Source organism: Danio rerio, chromosome 9 (genome assembly GCF_049306965.1).
Source record: "Danio rerio strain Tuebingen ecotype United States chromosome 9, GRCz12tu, whole genome shotgun sequence".
NCBI lineage: Eukaryota > Metazoa > Chordata > Actinopteri > Cypriniformes > Danionidae > Danio > Danio rerio.
The window spans coordinates 33703501-33716082 of NC_133184.1; the positions used below are offsets into that span (position 1 = coordinate 33703501).

Genomic DNA, 12582 nt, shown 5'->3' on the forward strand with positions numbered 1-12582 from the left:
GAGAACTGGCAGCCTTGCAACCCTGCAGCACCAGGGTCTGCCCTTCTCTAACACCAGCACCTCTAATGAGACTCACTCATCTCACCCTCCAGACAGGTAAGGAGGACGTGAAGGGATGCCAGACGCAGTGTATGCATAATCATATCATTCCCCCAACTGAGGCAATAAAAAAAAGTCTTTTCATTTAAAAAAAGAGGAACGATAAGATAAAAACTTGACCTTCCATTTTTATTATCTGCAATGCAGTGATTACTTTTGTCTGTCTGGCACAGGCTACTGATGTCTGTCGACTCTTGCCCCATATTTTTTATGTGATGGCACATGATTTACACTTTGATTCGCTGTTTATTTACAACCATGCAGAGAGAGGAAGAGGAAAATGAAGAGAGCTCTGTTCAAATCACTCATGTCTTTGCACGCAGCCCCTGGCCCAACACTGAGAGAGAGAGGGAGAGATAGAGAGAGAAAGAGAGTGAGAAAAGAGAGAGACAGAGAGAAAGAGAGAGAGAGAAGGGGGTGGCAGATTTTGTTTGCGGTTTCTGAAATTTTAATCATGCAAGATCAGCATATCTGCTGTGGTGTGAATTTCGATTTTCGGCAGACATACAGTAAACTGCCTCTTTAACTTAAGGTGGTTCCTCAGAGCACAGTTCCTCTACTACTTATTAGTTTTACAGTATATTGACAACTGTTGCTCAGTTATGGTTATGTACACACTTAACAATTTCCAGGAGTGACAAGCACATTAAAATAAGCTACATGTAAGGATTATGTATGAAGCGCTTTTTGTATGTATAAACGTCTTGTAAAAAAAAAAAGAACGAGACATTCTTCAACTTGCTTGGTTGTCTGCAGAGTGTTTTTTTGTGCCAGGACTTGCTGAGAATATACAAAGGATGTTAAGCTCCCAAAAACCGTTCTTCTCTTCTACGAAAGATAAAACAAATGCTTGCAAATCCAGACCTTATATAGTTTATAATATTGAATGGACTCAATAAAACCTCAGTTTCTGACATGATGGGAGTGAATTGCAGCTTTTGAGCAAACATGTCCACATGACTATGATTAGATGTTTTCTTAACTGCTGTTTTTTCACAACTGTTATTTGTGTTGTATTTATTTTGTTATTAAGAAATAAAGTGTGCAGCAGTATTCATATTTATTACTCTCGGTGTTGGGGGTAAGGCATTATATGTAATACCAAAGTATATATATAGTATAATACAACGCATTACTTTTAAAAATAAGTAATATTATTTGGGTTAATTTTTTAAAAAATGTAATATGAGTTACTCTTTACCTTGCTTAATTGGCTTTTACAAAACATATTGCGGAATAAAAATGACCTTTTTCAGGTTGAATCAGACTCTATTGAGAGAGCGTGCTGCAAAGGAACAGACAGTCGCGCTCATCATCATCATCAGGTTTCTTTTTTACAGGAAATGAGTCAGTGTACTGTTGTACTAACTGAATCTACGAACTGACTAACTGTTCTACTAACTGATATTGGTTTATTTCGAGTCATAGAGAGTATCCGTTATGTTAGTACTTTCTAAATACGCAAACGTTTCATGACAACTCCGTTCAATGTAATGAACTGGTTCGACTGGTTAGAAAATCCGGGTAAAACAAACGATTCATTCGCGAATCGCCCATCATCACTACAGACTGTCATCACGGAGACTTACATTTTTTGCAATTGATTCCTATTATTTTATACTCATTGAAGAAAAGTAGTGGATTGTTGTTAATGTAGATTATGTGCAAGTAAAACTCTTGACAACTGCAAGAAACACAACATCGAAAAAACAAAAAACAAAACTGGATGCGAAGCAATACACCCGCACCCCAGCTCCAGCTATGATTAACATCAGATCCCTTTCTCCAGGTAAAACAATTAATCCAACTAAACTAAAAAAAAAAGTTATCGCTTTTATTGTTGAGGATGTGAGCCACTGTCTAACATTACTGTAGAAGCGACTATGTTTTGTAATGTAGTAAGATTTTTTTTCTTTTGGGAAATGATTTACACATTTGTTAAGGTCGCATGAAGAAATTTTATGATTTAAATTAAAAATTTATGTATTGAATGTATAAAGCTCAAAGATTTATTTTGATTTGGGGATTTTTTTTTATAGTCTTACAGTTCATTTTGTTATTTAACATTTTAAAATCAGTTTTTGCCTTAATAAATAATTTCATGTTAGTACTATATATTGCCTTGGCTTTTTTTTCATCTTTATCTCAATGGACAGCACATTTACATAACTAATAACACAAAACATTCAAAAGTAGCAAACACATTACTTTATATGCTTTCATTAATTTGTATATACAGCATGTATAGCTCTGGGCTCAGAAAGTTCTCATATAATTATATCAATATAATTTTAATCTACATTTTTAAAGGAAATGGTTATATAGGTTATAAAGGTTATATATGTGGTTGTTAAATGCAGAGCTTCTCTATAAAATAGGAGAAAAAACATCTTCAAGTTCTGATAGAGATCAAACCTCAGCCAGGTAACGAAAAGTAACACAAAAGTAACTCAAACATAATAGCGCATTACTTTCCATAAAAAGTAACTAAGTAATGCAACTAGTTACTTTTTTGGGGGAGTAACTTAATATTGTAATGCACTACTTTCAGAAATAACTTTTCCCAACACTGATCACTCTCAGAAACTTGAGAGTCAAAAAAGTTCTGTGTTTGTCCTGTCTCAAATGTTTGTTTTGTTTTTTACATTTCACCAGGCTTGTGTTTAATGTTTAGCCTAATTTTGTCAATTAAATGTTTGAGCATTTTAGTTTTAGCATGAAAATGTTTATTCTGCATTAAAATATATTATTGCAACAACTGTTGTCATAAAAGATGTTTTTTACACCTTCACTTTAAGCACAAATTATGAAAGAATTATGAGAATCACGAGAAGTCCTATTCGTGATTTATTTAAACTAATCTATTGTCTTTATTTATTATATACATTACCACTCTGCACATTATGAAAAATTGGCAAAAAAGATACATTTCTCAAAAATCAAAACAATAAAACTGCATCTTAGAAGTTCATTTGTAATTTCAGGTCAACTGCAGCGTAAACAAAGTAGCTGTGAAATGGTTGCTGCAAAGATGAAGTATTTCTTAGATCTATTTAGAATCATTTGGTTTTAAGAGTATCATTGGTTTGTTTTTATTTTCAGTTTTATTTTTCTAGCAAGATCTGGCAATACTAAAGAGTCAAGACATACCTCATTCCATCTGATTTCTAGCATCTAGTATTCTAGACGATTGCAGGCAAACATATCATGGCTTAAATATAAATAACTGTAGAGCTTTTTAAAACTATCTACGAATAAAAAACAAAACAGGTTAAAACAAAACATAGAAATCTAAAACTAGAACCCAACAAACTCCTACGGATGCACATGATTGGTAAAAATTGAATTCTGGATATGTGCGACTGGCATTTTTACTAGTCAAAATTGAATCACGCATCTGGTGACCTGAAATTATGCCATCAAAACTGCATTACAGATCTAATCAATACAAACCATTACTAGTCAAATTACATTACAGATATCTGATTGGCGTTTTGACTAGTCTAAATTGCATTACGGCTTGGAACTCTAGGGGTATTAACAGACAGAACAGAGCTGTCAGTAGCCGCGCAGAGGTACAAAAAGCAGGCACACCAGCTTGCACTTACCCCGCACATCAAGTTTGATTGCAGTGCGTATTCGTCTCTCAAACTTCCCTAATAACCCTGAGGTTTCCATTCTCCAGCTCTCTCAACATCAACCAACTTTCAGCAGCGAGTTTGTGAATCCAAACCATGCTCTTATGGCCTCTTCAGAGGTAAGCAGCTGCTATGAGGCACTGGTGACCCACTAGAAACACTGATATGCTGTTGAATAATGAGAACCTTTGAGAAATGTCAAGTGTTACCAGTACAGTACGGCTCTATCACTTAGATATTATGCTGTGCCAGATATTGTTCTTACAGGTCAGGACAGACCATGATGCCAATTTCCAGTAATAGCAATCTCACCATGGAACCATAACGCTTGTTTAGTGCTGCAAAATAAAAATAAAAATAAAAAGAGCTCTACATAAAAAAAAGTCTTAGTGTTGCTTTGAGCATTGCCTTCAACTAAACTGTTTTAACAAAGTTACAGGGTTCAGATGGAGGCCTTCATAGGCCATGCACATCTCTTATTGATAAGGTGAACTAAGTACAGTTTTACTCAACCTCTTTTTCCTCCCAGTACATCAAATACCGTCACTTGCATAAGAGCCACTATGTAGACAGGTCATTGTCTTTACAGAGGTCAGTTCTTTATAGTGATGTGATAACCCAATTCCTTACACAGAGAAATGTTTGTTGCTAATACACTGACAAAAAAGGGTGTCAGAAGTGCATCAGAATCCACTTTTAAGAACACTGAATTATATATTGATTACACATTGTTTGTTATGTGCATTGATTTTGTAATTTTAAATTTAGTCTAAAACAAAGACAGAGAAATAATTTTCAATCAGAAATTGCTAGGAAAATTCAGTTAATTGCAAGAGAAGCAGCATATAACACACTAAATTAAACATGAAATCATGAAGTAGGGAACATTTATTAATGATATTCTCTGTCCCACCATAAATTAAGTGATTTTAGAGTTACAATATAATTACAATTTCTGCATTAAATATATCCATATACTGTATATAAAGTGCCATCTGAAATTTTCTACTAATATTAGCAGACAGACTCCTATATCTTGATTCAGTAATTTCACTTTTATGGCAAATAACAGGTTATTTTCATCACTTTCAACATGAAATCACTGAACATAAATGTAAGAGGCTAAGAAAAATGCTTATGTTGAAGAACATTTTAGATGGAGTTTGGAGGTTTTTGGATCTGAGCTCTTCATACACATGAAAAATGTGCTAACTATCCCATCTGTTTACAACAATCATTACATTTGAAGTAATCTGCAATTTTAGCCAGTGCCACGTTCTTTGTCCTTACAATTAGCATGTTTATTGAATAAATGTAGGTATGAATGTTAGCATTCTGAAGTCTTGGCTTTCAGGTGTCTTAGCATTCGAATGTATTAGCTTTCGGTTGACTTGGCATTCAGTTGTCTTAGCATTTGGTTGTCTGAGCATCTAGGTGTCTTAGAAGTTGGGTGTCTTGGCATTCAGTAGTCTTAGCATTTGGGTGTCTCAGCATTCGGGAGTCTTCACAATCAGATGTCTTAGCATTCGAGAGTCTTAGCATTCAGGTGTCTTACAGTCTAACATTTGGATGTCCTAGCATTCGGGTGTCTTATGGTTGATTATTTAGATGTCTCAACATTCAGATGTCTTGGCATTTGAGAATTTTAGCATTCGAGTGTCTTATAATTGAACATTCAGAAGTCTTAGCATTCAGGCATCTTAGCATTCGACAGTCTTAGCATTCGGGTGTCTTATAGCTTAACATTCAGATGTCTTAGCATTCAGGTATCTTAGCATTCAGGTATCTAAGCATTCGGTAGTCTTAGCATTTGGGTGTCTTATAGTTTAACATTCAGATGTCTTAGCATTCAGGTATCTTAGCATTCAAGAGTCTTTGCATTTGGGAGTCTTATAGTTTAGTTTAGCATTCAGGTGTCTTACAATTTGAGCTTAACATTCCAAAAAAAAGCACAATGTCACCTTCAATAATTTTTAACCTTTTCTAATTCTCTCTGGAAGTCTCCTCTTTATCGTCCCCTCTCTATTTAAAAGCATCATTATAAGTGAATGTATTCAATTAGCCCTGGGGCAGATGAGTAAACACCAAACAGTCCTCTAAATAATAGTAATTATCCATGAACCTACAATTAGCTGTGCTGTGACGCCATACACAATAGTATCATTACCAATTAACACAAGAAAAAATGTCAAGGAGACTTACTATAAAGTTTACTCAACACTGCAAAGAAGAATTGCGGAATAGGTTGAGAAGCCAATAATTCAGGAAATAATAACTTCCTAAAGGTCAGCATAAAATGTTGACAAAGCTATCTAAGTGTAAACGTAAGGCTACAAAGCACAGGGGATGTCAATGATGATGGATGAATACGAAACTTGAGGACTAATGCAGTTTTTCTTAAACAAAGCAGTTTGGAGTTGCTCCACAGCTTAGAAGCAGTGCTGCAAAAAGGCAGACATATTCTGCGAGAGGCGGTGTTACAATACTGTCAGCTGCACTGCAGCAAAAATTACACAGCACAAGCTCCACTAGCTCAGATCCCCGAGTAGACTGCTGAAAAAAAGAAGAAGAAAAAAAAGAGCGAGAGAGGGAGAATCTTCTGCTCTCACACATACAGTCAAGCTGAGAGACAACTGTTCGCTTTCACGGGTTATTCATACTGTTTGCAATCTGTACTACAGTCACCCGCATGGTAAGCTCGTCAGCGATCTCAGACAAAGCTAGCACAAGCCACAGGCTACAGCTAACACGCATTAAATAAAATTCAGCTCAGGCACTTTGACAACAAGAATCTAATAAACCCATATTATAAAAGAGGGGGAAATATCCCTTTTAGCCTGTTGTTTGGCACAGATGATCTGACACACTGCGGTGAATTCAGTAGTTCTACTTTTACAGTCTTTTTTCCAACATTAAAACATTTGCTAGGTAAGTCAAACCAATAGGAATCTGCAGAAACTTGACTTCTGCAAGAGGGTGACCAAGTTACTAAAGTTGTATTATTGTTAGTCATACAAATTGCTGACCAACAGAAACAGGGCTAAAGTGACTTCTGTGTGCTTTATATACAGTGTTAAGATTTTGAAAATGAAACCATTGTTCATAAAAAAAAGCAACACAAACACTAAACTCTTGGAATATCTGTGCTTGTGCAAAAAGTACATTACATTACTTTTTGAACCTTTCACAACAATTAAAATGCCCAGTGAGTAACGCTTAATTTACTAAAGTCTTACAGTTGTGTGTTACATTGACAAAATGTTGTAACATTGGTTGACATATTATGATTTTAGTTTATGTTCAAATTGTTACAGTTTGAAAAAACGACTGGCCAATGAGTAGCGGTAATAGAAAAACAAACTAACCTGAGCCTAACTAAAAGTGCAATAAAGACACATTTACTGATATAACCACACCATTTAACAGGGTATATGCAGGAATCCTAAAGGTTATTTCAATACATTAAGACTTTTTAAAGACCTGAGAATATTTTAAGACCTCTTCGCCACTTCAAGTTTTAATCAGTATTAAACCTTTAGCTTAATAAACAGCTGTTAATAAACAGTTGTGGTTAAATAAATCAATGGAGCACAACCATGCAACAGAACTCAGATAAGCTTGGAAGAAACAATGCTTGAAAGAATAAATTAAGAAGCTGTTTTCAGCGACAGGCTTCAGCCATTGTTTAAACTCGTCTTTCTCCCACCATAGAGTTTGCAAACTTACACTTTCCCATTTTGCCGTCTGTTTTGCTCTATGATTTCGCTACATGTGGAGAGCGTCACATCACCTTCCAGCGCTTATTGCAAATTACATGACATCACCCGGACGGAGGGATCAGTTTGGCCGAATGCGCCTCGGCCCGAACCAATTGCGTGGATCAAGCACGCCGGTGTTAATATTAGGAGAAAAATACATATATTTATGCTTTTTTGGAGTTAAACACTTTGGACAACCCTTAAACAAAATTTAAAAACTGCTTTAATTTTCTCATAATTGATTTATAAACTTGTAATATTTTTTAAGACCCCGTAGACACCCTGTTTAACCCTGTTTATTCATGGCTTTCAGCTCTTCTGACTCTAAGTTACGCTAAGCTCAAGAGGAAGTTTACTAAAGTATGTTGGAAAAGCATATCAATTCCATCTATTGATATGTTTTTGAATTTGGAGGCTTTTTTTAATGCTGGGAAGATTTTCCCATTGGAATGGATAGCACACAATAAAGAATAAATTTGCTGTTAATTTACTCACGCACAGACCATTACAGATTTTGGTGATTTTGCTTGCTAGAACATTAACAAAAGATTATTAGCTAATTATTATTTACAACTGTTATCATCTTTAATTCACCCCCGATAATAATGTTGTAAAAAATAATGTTCAGTTTCTTGTACAGACTGATAGTTTCGCTTCGTAAGACAAGAATGTATCTACAGGAGCCAGGGCAATTAATTACTACATCAGAGATTGGCTAAGGTTGAGTGAATTAACAGCAAATTTTCATTTCTGGGTAAACTATCACTTTAAAGTTGAACTTTTACCAATGAAAGCAGATGGTAAGTGGAATTTCATTTTAAAGTGTGTGTATTTTCAATCGATTATATCATTAAGTTAATTATCAAATGATGATCTGGTGGAAAAGCATAATGGCCATACATCCAAGCCTGAAGCGCTGCCAAGCGCACTTTCTATATTTTAAAATCGGGTACCTGGATTGCAGTCCCTGCAAAGTATGTCAGGTCACGGTAGTTTGCTGCATCCTCCATAACCCAGTATTAAGAATGCATGTAACACATGAGGTGCTATAGCCTGAGTGGTTTACACATCTGCACAGTTAAATGATGGACTGAGAGTTTATATTCACCTAAAACATTAAAAATTATAATATAACTAAATTGTCTCCATTTGCTCACCCTCCATTTGTTCATATATACACATATATACACAGTTGAGGTCAGAATTATTAGCCCCCATTTGAATTTTTTTTCTTTTTTAAATACTTTACAAAGGATGTTTAAGCAAGGAAATTTTTATTTATTATAAACTAACTAGTTTATTTATTTATAATATTAGTTTTATTTCAGGTAGAATAAAAGCCATTTTTATTTGTATTTTTTTTAAACCATTTAAAGTCAAAATTATTAGCCAATTTAAGCTATTTTTTTCGATAGTCTACAGAACAAACCATCGTTATACAACAACTTGACTAATTACCCTAACTTCCCTAGTTAACCTAATTAACCTAGTTAAGCCTTTAAATGTAATTTTAAGCTGTATAGAAGTGTCTTGCTGTGAAAGCTGTGAAAAATATCAAGTAAAATATAATTCACTGTCATCATGGCAAAGATAAAATAAATCAGTTATTAGAAATGAGTTATTAAAACTATTATGTTTAGAAATGTGCTGAGAAAATATTCTCTTCTTTAAACAGAATCGGGGAAAAAATAAACATGGGGGCTAAAAATTCAGAGAGGCTAATAATTCTGACTTCAGCAGTATATATATTAGGGCTGAGCGATTTGGCCTAAAATCAAAATATCGGTTAATTGAACATTTTAACTCGATTACAATTAATGAACAATTTATTTATTTATTTACATTTTTTGCCCACATAGTTCACTGACAGGTTTTGTGCGTGCAACGTGTAGTTCCGTTTTTTGAGTGGTGCGCAGGTATGTGTAAATCAGCCTTAACAGGCTGTGACTATACGCACGGTAGGGAAAGTTATTGAAAAATTTACCTGAAAAAAATTCGATTGATTATAGGTTCTGAATTTCGATTTTGATTACTTTTCAATTAATCGCCCAGACCTAATACATATTTTCAATGTATTTTCAATGGCTACCATCAATTGTCTAGTTACATAAATTCTTCAAAATGTGTATTTTTGTATGATGAAATTAACTGATTTACATTTGGAACAACCTGAATTTCAGAAAATGGTAAAGAATCAACATTTTGGGGTGAACTATCCCTTTACAGCAACACAGGCTTATTGGAAATAAATGCTTCAGTCTACATTTATGTGAAACTGCAAAAACGTGCTTAAACATAAGTTCAACTGCAGTTTCTAAATCAAATTAATGCTCAAATTAGGACAGCATGATGTCAACAAGTTTTGTTCCTTTGTTTTACACTAATGATGTTTACAGGGATGTTTTACTGACAAATAAAAAAGTATTATAGAGCAGTGCTTTGCACTACATCAAATAAACACCACAATATACCTTAACGGTGTCTGTAATCAAATAAGTTTGCCTCACCTACTGTATATACAGTTGAAGTCAGAATTATTAGCCCCCTTTTGATTTTTCTTTTTTAAATATTTCCTAAATAATGTTTGACAGAGCAAGGAAATTTTCACAGTAAGTCTGATAATATTTTTTCTTCTAGAAAAAGTCTTATTTGTTTTATTCTGGCTAGAATAAAAGCAGTGTTGAATTTTTTAAAAACTATTTATGGACAAAATTATTAGCCCCTTTAAGCTAATTTTTTTCGATAGTCTACAGAACAAACCATCGTTATAGAACAACTTGCCTGATTACCCTAACCTGCCTAGTTCACCTTATTAACCTAGTTAAGCCTTTAAATGTCACTTTAAGCTGTATAGAAGTGTCTTGAAAATATCAAGCAAAATATAATTTACTGTCATCATGGCAAAGATAAAGAAATCAATTATTAGAAATAGGTTTTTAAAACTATTATGCTTAGAAATGTGCTGAAACAATCTTCCCTCCATTAAACTAAATATTTCGGGGGGGGCTAATAATTATGACTTCAACTGTATCTCCATATGGACAACTTTTCTGGCGTGATCATTTTGCTTAACAGCTCACTTTGTACATTGTTGTACTTGTGATGCAGAGCACTCGGCTTCGAATCCAGAATACAGTAAAGCACAGTTCCACAAATGATACAAAAGCAATGTAAAACCAAGGTAAAATTGTGTGGTCACAGTATACTTTTCTCTTACGTTTGCCTCTAAAAAGACAATTGGTCTGGTTTGAAAAGGGTTTAAGTGAGCTGTATGAAAAAGCCTCTCATCTAGTGTAATGATGGACGTGAAAACGAAAAGTACAACAAAATGTATTCCAAGTAACAAATTTAAATTAGCTATAATATACACAACGCCCTCTAGTGGATTTCTCATCTGAAACGCACCCAGAGCAACACATTTTATATTATGCAAAAATGTAGGCTGAAGCACGCGTTAAGAGCTTGGGCTGCTTCAACCTCAGGTTACTCCTGAAGATCTGAACCGAAGTGTCAGCTAGACATAAACTTTGCCTTTGTAAAACAAGCAGAGAGAAAACCATACAGCACCCTTCAAGAGAAAGCAAAGAACGCTGTGCAGACTGCACCCAATAAACAGCCAAAGAAAACAACATGATATAATAATATTGCATCATTTCAAGCTTAAATTTTTATAGGCTGTAAAAAGGCCCTCGCTCAGCACCCATTCCATCATTAACCTGAAATCCATGAAAACAGCAATGTCTGGCTATGAAACTGAGATATATCTCATTACCTATTTATGATCCACTATGTATGCTCTTGGAGTTGACAGGAATCATTGGTGTAAAAGGCATCGCAGGCTGTAACACCTAAAACATGATTTCACATGACACTGCATTATGAAATGTGTCTCGATTCATAACACTTACACAAATACGTGATTTCACATGATGTTGCAATTTGTAACACAGGTTATAAAACACAAGGAAGAGCTGCATTCTCACCACAAGGGGTGAGACAACACAGCAGGCATTAGCGTAAACTGTCTTCTATGGTCAGTTTTATCTTTTTTAGGTCAACTGCTGTCACGACACAGCAATATTTTTGGCCTTTTTTCAAACATTTGCATCATTTTTTGAGTGTCTGGCCTAAGAATGTGAGCAAATTCGCCAAATGCATGCAATGGGGGGGAGGGGAACATCAAAATCAATGCCGTCTGCATCACGAGAGGAGTGATGTATATATGGTTAGGAGTCACCATTACGCTCATCGTGGGTGATTCACACTGATGACTACATGAGGAAACCCAGACTGGTATCGGAGACTTGGGCAATTTTGTAAGCAGTTCCGACAGATGAAAAGATTTGGCTACTGCAGAGGAGTCGTTTGATTCCAACAGGGTGCAACAACCATTTCAACAAAAGCATGAAAGGTCTCTTACACACACCAAAATCATACAACCTACGGATATTTTTCTGTTATACAGTTGTTGTTGTTATGGGTCTGATATGGAGCGTTCTACAATATTTAACTTATCAGAATGTTGGTATAGAGCAGGGGTCACCAATCCTGGTCCTAAAGGGCCGGTGTCCTTGCAGGGTTTAGCTCAATTTTGCCTCAACACACCTGCCTGGATGTTTCGAGTATACCTACTAATACCTTAATTAGTTTGTTCAGGTGTGTTTGATTAGGGTTGGAGCTAAAATCTGCAAGACACCGGCACTCCGGGAACAAGTTTGGTGACCACTGGCATAGAGCATAAAAAAATAATAATAATAATTTAATCTCACATACAGTATAACTGTTTACATCACTACTACTACTACTACGATTCAACTTTGCTCAGTTGCATCGGAATATAAAAGGTGCTATTTCCAGAAGGGTTATGCAAGTATGTGAAACTAAATTACTCCATTATCATGTGGCCTGAATAGACTCAAGCCTGATGTAACAAATAAACAGGATCTATTCAGTCAATGCGATTACCACAAATTACATTTCAAAGGATATTATGTAGCAAACCATTAGGCATGATGACAAAGCAAAAAAAGTCCTCTAATGCTTGAGCCATCTGATAAGCTCTGATCATGTCAAAAATACTGCACTTG

The 12582-nt window shown here is 35.1% G+C and overlaps 1 protein-coding gene across 4 annotated transcripts in view; it reads right to left on the reverse strand.

The window, feature by feature from the left end:
- fgf14 (fibroblast growth factor 14) overlaps positions 1-12582 on the reverse strand; it is a 216248-nt gene that overhangs the window by 188531 nt on the left and 15135 nt on the right. Inside the window, exon 1 of one of the 4 annotated variants that reach the window (XM_021478646.3) lies at positions 3708-3963. The exons of the other annotated variants lie outside the window; for them this stretch is intronic. Within the exon in view, the coding sequence (XP_021334321.1) occupies positions 3708-3777 (70 nt within the window). The 5' untranslated portion in view covers positions 3778-3963. Of the gene's footprint in view, positions 1-3707; positions 3964-12582 lie in introns of those variants that run through there. 4 annotated transcript variants of the gene reach the window in all.